This window comes from Aplosporella prunicola, assembly GCF_010093885.1.
Source record: "Aplosporella prunicola CBS 121167 unplaced genomic scaffold K452scaffold_14, whole genome shotgun sequence".
In the NCBI taxonomy this organism is placed as follows: domain Eukaryota; kingdom Fungi; phylum Ascomycota; class Dothideomycetes; order Botryosphaeriales; family Aplosporellaceae; genus Aplosporella; species Aplosporella prunicola.
The window spans coordinates 314668-328162 of NW_022983542.1; the positions used below are offsets into that span (position 1 = coordinate 314668).

Here is a 13495-nt window from a genome sequence, read left to right on the forward strand (position 1 = left end):
ATTCTTGACGAGTGTTCTCCTTGCTTCGCGGTCATACTCATCTTGACCAGACAGGGGCGGAAGACATCCCTGTCTACCGCACTCGCTGCTCATTGGTCATTGATGACGCGGGACCACGCGTAGAAGCGCGTCAATTCTCCTCCGTCACCGTCCCTTCTCAAGCTCGAAGCTCACAACCTCCCCACGTATCAACTACTTGATCATCACTAGTTCAGCAAAGTCCGTCCGCGCATCCACTTTAGCAATACCTCTGCTCTATTTTTCCAAACATCAACCAAGGACGACCGACACGTTCGCGCCATCGCCACCACTAATATCACTCAAAATGTCCGAGCCCAGCATCCTCATCGGGCTTCATTACCGTGGCCGTCTCTCCCTGGGCGAACATCGTGCCCGGCTCGGCTTTGCCGCCTTCCATTGGAGCATCATCATAGTTGGCACTCCCTCGGATCCGCACAAGATCCACCGCTTCGATGTCACCGACGGCTTCATCTTTAACGATGACGGCACAGACGCTAACCCCACTCGCGACTGGATCTTCCAACACCAAACCACGAACTCCCTCGCCGAGATCACAAGGTACCTGGGCGCCGTAAGGGTGGGGAAGGTGCTGGCCCCCCGGATGTCGGCGGCAGAGGAGCTTAAGCTCTTCTTCGAGGCACTACCGTTGCCTAGGAAGGAGAACGCAGAAGGGGAGGAAGAGCAGGAGCAGAATTGTGTGAGCTGGGTCCGTGCTGCGGTTCGGGCGCTAGAAACTTCGGCGTGGTGCCAGCTTGCTGAGCAACCGCTGAATTTAGACGATCTTATGGGGTTTGCGCTGACGCACGCAGACACACGGATCAGAGATCTGATTGCGATCCCAGATGTGATAGATTATCCAAGGCAAGAGAAAAAGCGAGAAGGTGCGGTTAGAGCGCTTATTTCGTATATAAAAAGACCACGGAAAGGGTAGTATGCATGCATGTTTTGTTCATCTTTATGCCTAGTTATAAGTCTACAGACTAATTTTTTCTAGTACATACGACCATAGGTCACAGAGAACATGGCATCCCGTCCGCTCTGCCAAAATTAAGCTGTGAATCGGCTGATTAGTAGTTAGGTGGGTGACCACTAGCGAATCCCAGCTGTTGTATGTTTTTTGTTTTTGGAATTATGATCTTTTCCTATTTCTTTTTGCTCTAAAGTCTGGTGTTTTTAGTTGCAACGTTGTAGTTTTGCTCAGTGACAATAAACAGATCCGTGACCGACCTTAGTTGACTCTAAGACTTCACTGATCTAGTGGACAGTATCGAGCCCCAGAGGCTACAGTAATAGATGCATATACGATCCGAGAGAGTCATTTAGCAGGAAGTCTAGACAAGCTCACATCATCTGTGGCTGAGACAGCCATATGTGGACCCTGCTAACGTCGGCCTCCCCGAACAGGGACACTCTGTACGTGTACCCGGTTGTAATTTTCTAGGTAACTACTGGCGCCAGGTCTGACTCCCGGATAATGTATCGGGTTTAGCGGGTATGCACATGGTACGCCTAGGTAGGTTAACTGTGCGGGCAATGTGGGGGCGGCTGCCGGCAGCGGAGCCGCTAGTGCTTACGGTGTTTCTTTTAACAGCCGGCATGCTTATATGCACATATCAGCACCATCTGCGCCGGGATGCCTTTTATCCCATAGCATGTGCAGCAAGGGAAGCGCTTGGAAGGTCTAGAACGCTTTCGTGTGATGCCAGGCGAAGCACGCAATTGCCTATTCGCTTCACAGAGCCAACTCGGAGGGTTAGTCTTGTGGTGCCTGCATGATAAAAAAATTGGCTCTTAGGCAACAGAGCATTTATTGAGTCATCTATTCGATACAGCGAGGCACACAGACCCTGAGTCCTCATATGGTCATTTATGAGACACCAAATTTGTTGAGATGCTTGTACCTAGGTCTACTGCAGAAAAGATGCGAGTATGCTAAAAACAATAGGCGTAAACCTCGATCCCTAACCGCGATCCTTCCTGTCTATTGTAGCTTTCTAAACCCAATATCACACCTCAAACCTCTAGGCAGTGCATCCTGCGTACCAGCTTGCCGCATATTATTTTCTGTCCCTGCGGCCTCATCTATGTGGGTTGTATATTCGAGAAGAATTGCGGCAGTCAGAAGCTTGATTTCCAGTGTAGCGTACGCTTTACCCAGACAGACGCGCGCTCCATACCCAAATGGTATGAAGCCAGTTTCCTGTACTCTCAACTGCTCTGGTGATGCATCCAGCCATCGCCGCGGGTCGAAAGTCTTAGGCGATGGGAAAAGATTTGGAAGATTGTGAAGAGCAATTGTGGAAGCGGAAGCTATGGACTACAAGCCACCGAAACGTCAGTGAGTTGAACAATCTGTATGTGTTTTGGATTTGGGATCCTTACGTTTGCTGGAATGAAGACATCAGCGTACTGTTTTCCCACGGGTATAACTCTCTCTGCGCGTCCGCTTGAGCCAGGGTTCAGGCGATAGGCTTCTCGGACACAAGCATTGAATATCGGCGCTGCGTCGATGCTAGAGAAGGATGGGAAACCATCTGACTCTTTCGGGAGACTAGAAAGCTCCTGTCGAACCTTCTCCTGCCACTCTGGATGCTTGCTGAGGTGGTAAATAACGTATGCAAGAGCCACAGTCACGGTTGCTTGAGCTGCATGAAGGTTGTCCAGAACTTCGCATTCGATGTAATTGGACGACAGTGGCAGGCCTTCTGCTGTCTTAAGCTCGCCAAGGCGCCGAAGGAGCGAGTGGTCAACGGAGACCTCTGTATCTTTGGCTGCAGTCTTCAACTTCTGATGGCTCCAAGTACTGAGATCATACTCAGCAGTGAGGAAGTCCTTGGATCCCGTTGCTAGTGCACCGCAGAATTGGAATAGTCTGTGGGCTAGTGGAAAGTTGTTTCGAAGTGTGTTCCACCATTCAGTCTGTTTGAGGCCGACGAGCAGGGTACGCTCGTAGCAGTCTTGCTCGACGCTTTGAGAACAGTGACGCGGCCCATATACCAGACGTGTGATATTGTCCCAGGCGTAATGGTTGACAAGAGGGAAGATGTCAACGCTCCCAGAGCCGAGGCCGAGACGCAACTGGAGTTGTTCAAGAACGGCTGACACCCGGCCACGCATCGGAGCCTCAATTGTCGGCTTCAGTACGGATGTCGCTTGGTAGAATGAAGACGTCAGACGACGCTTTTGACGATGAGACTGATAGCCCTTCTCTGCAAAAATGGAACGCTCGTTGTGCGTAATGAAGTTGTCGAAGTAGTAGCTTTTTTCATGGCGGCCGGAAGAGCTATATATCTCACGCATTGCCGTGGGTTCTGCTATAGACACTTCCCCAGGGGCTATCAGGACGATGGGACCATACTTGGCGTGCCACTCCGCAATCTTCTGAGGACGTTGTCGGCGGAGATCATGGAATGTGATCCACCATTTGTTCAACTTGCATAGCAGAGGACCCGGAATGTGGCAGTATGGGGAGAGAAAAATCGAATGAAAGATTGACAAGGTCAGTAGAATGACTAGGATGGAAACGAGAGTGACTAAGTACAACTGGATACGACTGAAGCCATCGTTATATGAAGCCAAGGAAGCCATGGTGTCTTGCCCCTTGTTGACTCTTGATCTCGAGACGGTTGAAGCTTTATATACAACCGGAAAACCGACACATGATCCAAATGAATCCTTCAGTGCTTACCCCGGGCTTGTAGTTGCATTAGCAGGCGTTTGATCCTTTGAAAAACCTCTACGCTGTGAAGCCGTATTCCGGAGGAGTGGGAACAAATCAAATGGTTTATAAGTTATGCAAGATATACTGTCAAGTACCAAACGAACTACATATGAAACTTGGGCTCCTAACCGGACAAGAATTTGTCCATAGGGCATGGTAATATTTTCCGTAGACACACCCAGGCATAACTGTAGTTACATAAATGCCAATCCTCAATTGAATAAATTTCGCTCTTACGGAATATACATGACTGAACTGTAACAGAGCATACTAAGCAAACCGTATACTCAAATGTAGCTTCTAACCCTGTCCTAAGCTCAGGCCTTCGCCTTCCAATCGAATGCAGGCGTCATGTCCACACTGAAGTTGCGGATGAGAACTAACCTGACATGTCCGATGAGTATCATCACGCTGTGACACTTTACTATCCACACATTTACTCATTGCATTAATGCCGGTGATTGCCCCGTATTACATGCCACCGTGAGGCTTTTGAGCTGTTGGTGACTCAATTCTGTGTGCTAGCTCTCAGTCCCCCACGGTGTTCACTATGGTGTAGTTTTCGGGATTGGTCTGCACTGCAAACGCCACAGTTGTTGATATCTACGTCTAACTATTACGCTGTCATACCTCGTACGTAAAACGGACTTTAGGAGAGAAAGCATAGCAGAGTTGTGGCAAACTTTCATTTTCCAAAAGTAGCACTGATGCCTTCTCCGCTTACTATCAACACGAGACATGCATCAAGCCACGGAATGCACGCGTGGCCCTGCAGCCGACCGCGGAATAAATTTTTGCGAGTAACGTACATTTGATTCGTCGGTATTTGGCCCCTATGTTATAGTGATGGCTGTTGGATTCACATGCCTAAGCTTATGCTGGCTTCGTCGCTTCGGTTTATAGCGTATCGAGAAGGTCGAGAACTGTAGAGATCGTCTTGGCGCAGTGTATCGCTCCGAGCTGAAACGCCGTTTTCGGAAGGCCATGCAGCACGACAGGGAGGCTGACTGCGCCGCGAGATTCCCCCGCATTGTGTAACGTTGGATCCGGTTAGACGGGATTGCGAAATAACCATCAAACTTTGACTTTTCCTCTCAACTTCACCACAACAGACACCCGGCAACATGTCGCACACCACCACTGCCGTTGAGTTGGATGCGTTCCATGGGGACTCCAAGGCTCCAGCAAGATTTTCCACCTCAGAAGCGGCAGGTGCAGTTGAGGAACGCTCCGAAGGAAGCACGACCACAACAGAGGATGCACCTTCTTATTCTATTCTCCGATGCAGTGTTATTTTTGCTGCCTTGACGGGCGTGACCACTGCTAGCAGCCTGACTACCGGGTTGTTGGCTGTAGCCTTGCCGAAGATGGCTGCGGATTTGGAGATCCCGAATTCATTGCTCTTATGGTGTGTGCTTTTCCTTCTCCACCTGGTAAAGCTCTGGTTAAATCGTGATGTAACAGGCCCGCTTCCATCTACGGACTCACCAGTGGATGCTCTTTGCTTATCGCTGGGTCGATAGCGGACGCAGTCGGCAGCCGCATTGTTTACCTTGTGGGCTGTCTTTTACTAGCGTTATGTGCTCTTGCCAGTGCACTTGCACAAACGAGTACCCAGCTCATCGTTTTTCGCGGATTCCAAGGAATTGCAGCATCCTGTTGTCTCCCCACTGCGGTAAGCATTCTGTCTGAAAACTTTCCCGGTGGACGAAGACGCAACATAGGCTTTGCTCTCCTTGGATCCGGCCAACCGCTTGGTTATTCTTTGGGACTTTTCCTCGGAGGCTTCTTTGTCGACTCTGTTGGCTGGAGATATGCGTGGTATCTTTCCGCAGGTATCGCGTTTGTGGTGTTACTGGCCGCTGTTTGGGCACTTCCTCCTGATAGTGTCAACGGTAAGCTCACCTTGAAGCAATTCTTCCAACGAATTGACTGGATTGGAGCTTTTATTGCGAGTGCCTCCTTAGGAATGCTCTCGTATGTACTGGCCGTCGTTTCCGAAGGGTCCTCGAGGATCAAAGACGCAGAGAACATTGTGCTTCTCTGTATAGCTTGTGCATTGATTCCTGTATTCATCTTTTGGATGAATTTTCGGGTAAAGCAAGCAAAACCTGCTTTGATACCAAATTATCTGTGGAGGAAAGCTTCGTTTTCCTCTATATGTTTGATGGTATTTTTGACTTGGGCGGCTGTACAAACAGTGGAGTACTATTTCAGTTTGTTGTAAGTACCACTGACCACGTTATCATCGCTCGAAAGTCTTACTAACAAACCTTTAGTTTCCAAAAAGTTCAAGGACTTTCAGCAATGCAGACGTCCTTAAGGTTTCTTCCCAACGTCCTTATCGGCATTGTTCTCAGTGTCGTCACCGGAATGGTAATCCACAAATGGTCCGCCTACTGGGTTGTTCTAGGAGTTTCCCTTGTCAGCGCAATCTCTCCACTTCTTCTGGCTATTGCAAACCCGAACTGGTCTTATTGGTACGCATTGTTTTGGGCAATGCTTCTATCACCTCTTGCTGGTGATGTACTGTTTGTCATTTCGAACCTCGTCATTACCAGTGTCTTTCCTGGCACAACCCAAGCACTTGCAGGCGCCGTATTCAATACCGTCTCGCAGTTTGGCACAGCGGTCGGTCTTGCCATCATGGCCGTCATATCGTCATCTGTGACGGACAAGTCGCACTTTCCAGACAAGGATTCTCCAGACGCCCTGCTTGAGGGCTACCGGGCTAGCTTTTGGGTATGCTTTGCGGCAACATTGTTTTCATGCGCCATCGGAGTTGTTGGACTGAGAAGTGTCGGGAAGATAGGAATAAAGCAAGAGTAGATCATACATTTAGCCACTTATTTGAAATAGAGTAAGTGCCGAATAATGTTCATCACCGTCAACTGGGGTCTATCGCCTAGCGAGACGGCTAAGGATATAAACAGTCCCCATGGAGTACTCCTTCTATAGCTAGTTATCTGCGTCCTCGACATATATGAAGAGATCTCTAGGCGTATACGTACCTTCAACACCTTGACTAGACTTTATTTCTGCTCCATACAGAGATCGTCATCTCGTAAGGCGATAAATCTAGCTTGGCGGTGACGAACATTAATTTATCCATCTCTTTTGACTATTTTTCCCGTTATGTAATAAGTCATACCTACCGAATATTTGTTGTCTAGGTAGCTATGGTACTTTACTGAGCAAGCGCCACAGTGCCCAGTACGAGCTTCATCAGAGTCGGGAAAGACCGCTAGCCATACAAAGAGAGGAAGAGCATGTAGCATGAGAATGAAAGCCGGCTGCAAGCACCGTAATGGTTACTAGGAAGTAGACGCATACCACTGTACAGAAGATAATAACATAACCCGTAAACGCCGGTCCATGGAAGAAGTCTCGCGACCCATCTCCATGCTCTACCTAAACTTGCTCACAATAACAGCAATAATAAGCAGCACCAAAACGGTAATAATCGCAATCGTAATGACGCGGTTCGTAGCCATCCTGCGCGCCATACCGCGCAGCGTCTTAATACTGCGATCGGTGTAGCTCTCACTCTCGAGCAAATTCCTGCGCGTGTTCTCGATCTGCTCGCGTTGCGTGGCCAGGTCGCTCAGCGTGCTGCGCCCGATATCCTCCGTCTCGAGCGCGATGCGCTGGCTCTCGCGTAAGCGGCCACTACTACGCTCGAGGCGGTCGGTGCCCGTGAGCAGCTGCTGGCGCTGCTCGAGCTGGTCGTCGGGCGTCGGGTTGTCCTTGTACCGGTTCCCGAACAGGGCGCGCCGGTCCGAGGACAGCGACGTCAGCTTTCGCCCTAGGTCATCTACGTCGTGTTGTAGGTTGCGGAAGCGCTGGTTGATTTTGTTCTTGGCCGGCGCGGGGATGTTGGGCTTCTCGATGCGCATTTGGTCGATCTGTGGAGGGGCGTTATGTTAGTCTTCTTCTTCGTCCTCGGTTTGGGATGCCTGCGATTGGTGTCCGCTTACCAGCTCTCTTGCCTCCTCCAGTGCGCGCTCCGCTTGCCTTATTGCTGCTTTCCTGGGCTCGCCGGACAGCTCGGGAATCTGGTCGAGCTTCTGGGTGAGGTCCGCCTGCACGAGCTTGAGCTCTGCCTCGTAGCTGGCGAAGCGCTCCGAGCCGGCCTCGGAGTCCAGAAGGTCTGCCATTGCGGTTTATGGAAGATAGAGTACGATTTCGAGTCGGAGTTGTGCGGGACAAAGGGAGGAGAGACGGGCGGCGGCGAATGGTGAATTGGCAGCGGAGTGTGGGGTCGGTGGTGGAGTGAAGGAGTGAACGGAAGGTGGGCCGGCGGGGTATCTCAGCAGGAGCCGGCGTGGTGGTAGCGATGAGTGGTAAGTGGTGATGTCGTTCGTTGATGGTGCCTGCCTGTGGTGCTCTCTCTCCGCCCGCAGCCCGTTCGCTCCGCGATTTCCTGGCTTGGCATCGGATCCCTGTCCGTGTAGATCATTCATCATGCATCCACCGCCTAGGGTGCCTGGCGAGACGGTGCAATATGCAACCGTCCACAGGCCTGCATTTCCCTTCTCTCCCCCTTGTTTCTGTTTCTTCCTCATTCTTCCTTGCGCGTGTTTTCTTCGTTTCTACCCTATCCAGTTCTTCGTTTCTCGCTTTCTCTTCTTATTCTGTCTTTTTAAGCACTTACATGACATCACCCTTTCTCCCTATTTAGTGATACCCCTGCATGGATAAGAAGCGAGTTGCTATTGTTGGCAGCGGGATCTCCGGCCTTGGAGCCCTCTATGCTCTGCGAAACACCCCCCACGAGGTCCACCTGTATGAAGCTGCAGATCGTTTGGGAGGTCACACCAACACCGTCACCTTCAAGCACAATGGCCGCAAAACGCCCGTCGACACTGGTTTCATATTGCTGAACACCGCCACGTACCCTAACTTCATTGCCCTCCTCAGGGAGCTGAAGGTCGAAACCACCGCTGCCCACTTGTCCTTCGGCATAACCCGAGACGACGGGGCTTTTGAGTGGGCCGGTACCTCTCTCGACGCCATCTTCGCACAGCGCACCAACCTCCTGCGACCCTCCTTCTGGCGCATGATCTTCGACATTATCCGCTTCAACCAGTTTGCACTAGATCTGCTACGCGACGAGTCGCAGTACGATCCTGAGCTCAGCATCGGCGAGTATCTGGATCGCGAAGGCTACTCGGCCGCTTTCCGAGATGACTATCTCATACCCATGACCGCCTGTTTCTGGAGCACCGGGATCGATACGTGTGCGCTCGACCTCCCAGCGTTGACCCTGGTTAGATTTAGATCCCTCTGGAACCATCATTGGCTAAGTACCGTCGAGGAGCGGCCCGCTTGGATGACGATCAAGTATGGAAGCCGGAGCTACATTAACGCCTTGCTGCGGGGCTTTCCCTCTGAAAGGATACATCTCTCGACGCCCGTGCGGACGCTTCGGAACGATGTAAACGGAAAGGTTCTTTTGCTGCTCAGCCACGGCCGGGAGGAAGTCTTCGACGACGTCGTCCTAGCCTGCCACGGCGACCAAGCCATGAAAATCATCTCGAACACTGCTAGCCCCACGGAGCGGGAAATCATGAGCGCTTTCCAAACAACACCCAGTACCGCCTACCTGCACTCCGACCTCAACTTCATGCCGCGCCGGCCAAACGCCCAGGCCGCATGCAACTACCTCATAAAATCGTCTCCCAACTCTTCTGACTCTGACTCCGTCTCCCTCACCTACAACCTCAGCACCCTGCATCATATTCCTGCTTCCTTTGGACCCGTACTCTTGACCGTCAACCCACCACGCCCTCCCGCACCCTCCCTCACCCAGCGCGTCACGCAATACGCCCGCCCGGTCCACAGCGCCGCGGCAGCCCGCGCACAGCAACGCCTCCCAATCATTCAAGGCACGCGCGGCATCTGGTACGCTGGCGCCTGGGCCGGGCATGGGTCGCATGAGGACGGACTTGCAGCGGGCGTGAGAGTAGCGGTTGAGGGTCTAGGAGGGAGAGTGCTATGGGAGTGGAAGAATATCGATGCGGGGGTTGATCGTACGCGGGTGCCGATGTTGGGAATGGCGGATTATGCGGTTAGGGTTGGGGTGCTTGTGGTCGTGGTGTGGTTGTGGGCAATGGAGGTAGTAATAGGGTTGATGGAGGGGTGGTGGGGGGAGGGGAAGGTTTTGTAGTTTTGAGGTGGTGAGGGTTGGTTATGCAGGGTTTTTTTTTTTTTTTTTTTTTTTGCTGTTGTGATTCTTGTTGAGCCGACCTTTTTACTCTTGGAGTTTTGGCCTTTCTTGCTTGTCCGGGACGTGTTGGTTCGATGGACTGTGACAAGCTGATGACAGACCCTCACTGTCAGGCGTGCACCGTCTAACAAGTCGGCCATATTTCGTACGTCTAGAAGCGATCGAGGACCATCTGTACTCTATAGGCATCTTAGCTACATTCAAACTCTAAACTCTTATCGAAAGGAGATTCTATCATTGGGACATACTGACATTCGTTTATGAGGTGACTTGGGGCAGCAGGTCCAACGTTAGTATGGTGCTGATATCGAAGCGACTTTCGGCCATTCAAAGCGTCTGTATAAGCAGTTTTCCATAATGAGAGACTAAGATGCCTCGACAGACTCGTCACGTGGAGTAGTTGGGTCTGAACGGAGAATCAGGCACAGATTCGCCATTCATTCCGTGTCAATTTCCTGACAAACAGCCCTCAGTTGTTTGAGCGTCTCGACTGTCTCGGGACCCAGCTCCTCGCCTCCGGCCGCCGGTTTACTGAAGCGTCCATATTTCAGGTCGCTGAGATCACCCACGATGGTTTTGATATCCGCTAGCACGGCCTGGGATTCTTCCTCCAGCTCCTCAATTTCTTCCTCGATGCTCTTCCCCGCCTCATCCATATCCCGCAACATCGACTCGAGCGTATGCGGCTTGGCTCCCGGCGCGTTGCCTGTGCGGCCAAACAACTCCTGCTCCATTCTCACGTCTGTCTGCTGAGCGCCCGTGAGGCTCTCGTACTCGGCCTTTTCGGACCGGCGCCGTGCGCGCGCGACTTCGCGTTTCTGCCGCTCGCCACGCTTGGCCTCTGCGGCGATGTTGCGTCGCACGTCGTCCGTATCGATGGCGCGTTGATGCTGTAACTCGCGGTAGAGGAGCGGGATGGCAGGGTTGGACTGGTGCGCGCGTGGGAAGAGGTCGGTGAACTGGCGGAGGGTCAGGATGTTGGGGAGGGGCGCAGCGGGGAGGAGGAAATTGGACAGGATGGAGGTCTCGGTGGGCGGCATGATGGACGGCGGGTAGGCGCGATGTCGCGTCGCTGTTTCGTGTTGGGTGGAGGTGGTGGTGTTGGGCGTGCTTGGACTCTGGAAGACGCGTCCAGGTCTAAGCGAGTCAGGCTGTTGACGCGCCGGACCCTTGAACAAGACCTAAAACTTCCACCCTCGCTGCCATTTCCCCCGGCACGCACCACTCCCCGCGTTCTACCCTAATAGCTTTCGATTCTATCCTTGAGCTGTTGCCTGCTTGACGTCTGCCATGGCGCCCGCCAACCAGCCCATGTACAGCAAGGACGAGAAGGCGCTGTGCTTTCATCACGAGCTGCTATATGAAGCCAAGGTGCTCGACTCAAGACCGGTAGACCCGAATGATAAGAAGAGTGCCTACCAGTACAAGGTACACTACAAGGGTTGGAAGGCTACGTAAGTCATTTCTCTTCCAGTTCTTCTTCGATGGTCGCTTTGTCTCGTCAAGCTGTTGTCTTTCTCGGCAAGGGCCTCCCCTGGCTCCTGCTCCCACTTCGCCTCACCGCACTGCGTTACTCTCGTCATCTTCATCACTTGTCCTTCTTTGGCCCTCCATTTTCGTATGTCGGGGCAGCCTGTCTGCTGCTCTTGTATCTGTTATCTGTCACTTCGCCATGTCGCCACGCCAGCTCCGACGGCGGCGTCAACAATCACATGAACCTGACGAGTCCGGCAGGTGGGATGACTGGGTGCCGCAAGATCGGCTCCGCAAGCTTACCGATGAGAATCGCGAGCTGGCCAACAATCTCCGCAAGGAGATGGAAGTGATGCGTCGCGGCTCTAGTTCGCAGAAGCCCACTTCGCACAAGAAGAAGACCGACCTGAGCTCTACTCGCGGTAGCGAGGGCCGCGAGACTCCTGTTGCGACAACCAGTCTGGCGGGCCGCAAGAGAGGTCGCGACTTCGAGGTTGAGCGGGTAAGTTCGTTCTCTTTCTTCTTTTACTTTGCGAGTGTCGCTGCTTGTCACCACCCCTGCCATAAAACCTTTGCACCCCGCAGCAGCGGCACTTTCTATTGTAAACCTCGCCCCTGTGTCTCTTTCTGAGGTTTTTTGCATCGCGGTTGTCCTTTACAATTCATCAAACCACATGGACATTATTGTCTTCAAGTCCACATGTGTCTCTACCCACCCTTTAGGGGAAATTACTGGAGAGCCCCTTGTCACTCATGTCGAGTGCTCTCCCGAACAGAGCTCACCTGATTCTCCCCGTCATCCACAACAGGAAGAGCGCTCCAAAGCCAACCCTGCTAGAAACGTGGCGTCGAGCGAGTGCAAGAAGCGTCTACTTACTCCAAAGCAATGTTTTGAAAGAGGCTGGCACCGCGATATATTCGTCTACTCATCTCCTTCGCTCACCGCAACATTTACGTGTCTCAATTGCTGACTGTCCATTTTTAGGAACAGGATTTCCGTGCCCGGCCAGCTATTCGCATCCACATGCCAGACAGGCTGAAGTCGTTGTTGGTGGATGATTGGGAGAACATCACCAAAAACTTGCAGATCGTTAAGCTCCCGGTCGAATTCCCCGCCGCAGCGATCCTCGACATGTACCAGGAGCAAGAGATGCCGAAGCGCGTAGCCGGCAGCGCTGAGGCCGACATTCTCGAGGAAGTCATTGCAGGCGTGAAGGAATATTTCAACAAGGCCCTCGGTCGTATCTTGCTGTACCGGTTCGAGCGTGACCAGTATCTTGACATTTACAAGAGGACGGAGCATCCGACCGACGACCTGGCGGGCAAGACGATGAGCGAAATCTACGGTGGAGAGCATCTTCTCCGACTGTTTGGTACGTATGAGGGGAGACGATTGGGTCCGTGCATGCACCGACGGACTGGGCTGACAAAGCAAAACAGTGTCTCTTCCTGAGCTCATCGCGCAGACGAACATGGATCCGCAGTCGGTCAACAGGCTGCGGGAAGAGCTTCTCAAGATCACCATGTGGTTGAGCAAGGACGACACAGTCGGCCGGGTGTTTACGTCAGAGTATGAGACGGCCGACAGCGAGTACGTTGATAAGGCCAAGGGCGACGAGAAGCACTGATGCGGCTTTGAGCGGCTGAAAAGGTGGGATTGGGGTGGCTGCGAGCCGGTTATCTGGGTGGTGCCCCTGGCAGTGTATACTTTGGAGGCGTTCACGTGGCAGCTGACGAGCCACGATCGAGGGTCCACGGCGCAGGTACCAGATGTTTGTGTCATTCCGATTCCAGCATGGTGCCAGGCGAGGGAGGGAGGGACGGCAGGCCCCACGCTGGCGGTTTCACGAGGCGGGGGGGCGAAAAGGGAGGCAAAGGCCTCTGGCGATCTGGGCGCAGGCGAAACCAGAGTTGATAGCAAAGCCAAGGATTGCGAGCTTGGGAGTATGCGAGTCCGGGCACCCGGGGCAGACGGCTCCCTGGGCGGCGTGATCCCCGTGCTCGGGTTATTACCGAAGGCTTGGTTTGGCAGCTCGCGTCGGCCGCAGGGA

At 52.7% G+C, this 13495-nt stretch overlaps 7 protein-coding genes across 7 annotated transcripts; 4 read left to right on the forward strand and 3 right to left on the reverse strand.

Annotated features, from left to right (window-relative positions):
• Nucleotides 1–34: 34 nt before the first annotated feature.
• Nucleotides 35–1378, forward strand: K452DRAFT_37620 (uncharacterized protein). The gene has a single exon (XM_033546585.1). The coding sequence runs from the start codon at nucleotides 326–328 to the stop codon at nucleotides 950–952; it is 627 nt and encodes a 208-aa protein (XP_033397001.1). The 5' UTR covers nucleotides 35–325; the 3' UTR covers nucleotides 953–1378.
• A 624-nt stretch (nucleotides 1379–2002) lies between these two features.
• On the reverse strand, nucleotides 2003–3609 carry K452DRAFT_228746 (uncharacterized protein; the record flags this gene model as incomplete). Its single annotated transcript, XM_033536987.1, has 2 exons — nucleotides 2003–2338; nucleotides 2404–3609. The coding sequence occupies 2 exons, from the start codon at nucleotides 3607–3609 to the stop codon at nucleotides 2003–2005; spliced, it is 1542 nt and encodes a 513-aa protein (XP_033397002.1).
• A 1131-nt stretch (nucleotides 3610–4740) lies between these two features.
• Nucleotides 4741–6571, forward strand: K452DRAFT_272011 (uncharacterized protein; the record flags this gene model as incomplete). The annotated part of the gene is made up of 3 exons (XM_033539065.1): nucleotides 4741–5150; nucleotides 5207–5965; nucleotides 6022–6571. Exons 1-3 carry the CDS (start codon nucleotides 4867–4869, stop codon nucleotides 6569–6571), a joined length of 1593 nt encoding a protein of 530 aa, XP_033397003.1. The 5' UTR covers nucleotides 4741–4866.
• Nucleotides 6572–7149: 578 nt separating this feature from the next.
• K452DRAFT_228608 (uncharacterized protein) lies at nucleotides 7150–7899 on the reverse strand (the record flags this gene model as incomplete). Its single annotated transcript, XM_033536976.1, has 2 exons — nucleotides 7150–7647; nucleotides 7720–7899. The coding sequence occupies 2 exons, from the start codon at nucleotides 7897–7899 to the stop codon at nucleotides 7150–7152; spliced, it is 678 nt and encodes a 225-aa protein (XP_033397004.1).
• A 536-nt stretch (nucleotides 7900–8435) lies between these two features.
• Nucleotides 8436–10099, forward strand: K452DRAFT_327026 (uncharacterized protein; the record flags this gene model as incomplete). Its single annotated transcript, XM_033544885.1, has 2 exons — nucleotides 8436–9860; nucleotides 10085–10099. The coding sequence occupies 2 exons, from the start codon at nucleotides 8436–8438 to the stop codon at nucleotides 10097–10099; spliced, it is 1440 nt and encodes a 479-aa protein (XP_033397005.1).
• On the reverse strand, nucleotides 9933–11356 carry K452DRAFT_287995 (uncharacterized protein). Its single transcript, XM_033540575.1, has one exon. It carries the CDS (start codon nucleotides 11009–11011, stop codon nucleotides 10409–10411), a length of 603 nt encoding a protein of 200 aa, XP_033397006.1. The 5' UTR covers nucleotides 11012–11356; the 3' UTR covers nucleotides 9933–10408.
• On the forward strand, nucleotides 11167–13476 carry K452DRAFT_287996 (uncharacterized protein). Its single transcript, XM_033540576.1, has 4 exons — nucleotides 11167–11425; nucleotides 11706–11946; nucleotides 12430–12817; nucleotides 12885–13476. Exons 1-4 carry the CDS (start codon nucleotides 11262–11264, stop codon nucleotides 13070–13072), a joined length of 981 nt encoding a protein of 326 aa, XP_033397007.1. The 5' UTR covers nucleotides 11167–11261; the 3' UTR covers nucleotides 13073–13476.
• The last annotated feature ends 19 nt before the right edge of the window (nucleotides 13477–13495 follow it).

Coding starts and splice junctions, on each gene's coding strand:
- K452DRAFT_37620 (XM_033546585.1), top strand. CDS start 326: ATGTCCGAGCCCAGCATCCTCATCGGGCTTCATTACCGTGGCCGTCTC.
- K452DRAFT_287995 (XM_033540575.1), bottom strand. CDS start 11,011: ATGCCGCCCACCGAGACCTCCATCCTGTCCAATTTCCTCCTCCCCGCT.
- K452DRAFT_287996 (XM_033540576.1), top strand. CDS start 11,262: ATGGCGCCCGCCAACCAGCCCATGTACAGCAAGGACGAGAAGGCGCTG. Junction 11,426..11,705: donor TACAAGGGTTGGAAGGCTAC/GTAAGTCATTTC, acceptor CGAGTCCGGCAG/GTGGGATGACTGGGTGCCGC. Junction 12,818..12,884: donor GCATCTTCTCCGACTGTTTG/GTACGTATGAGG, acceptor AAAGCAAAACAG/TGTCTCTTCCTGAGCTCATC.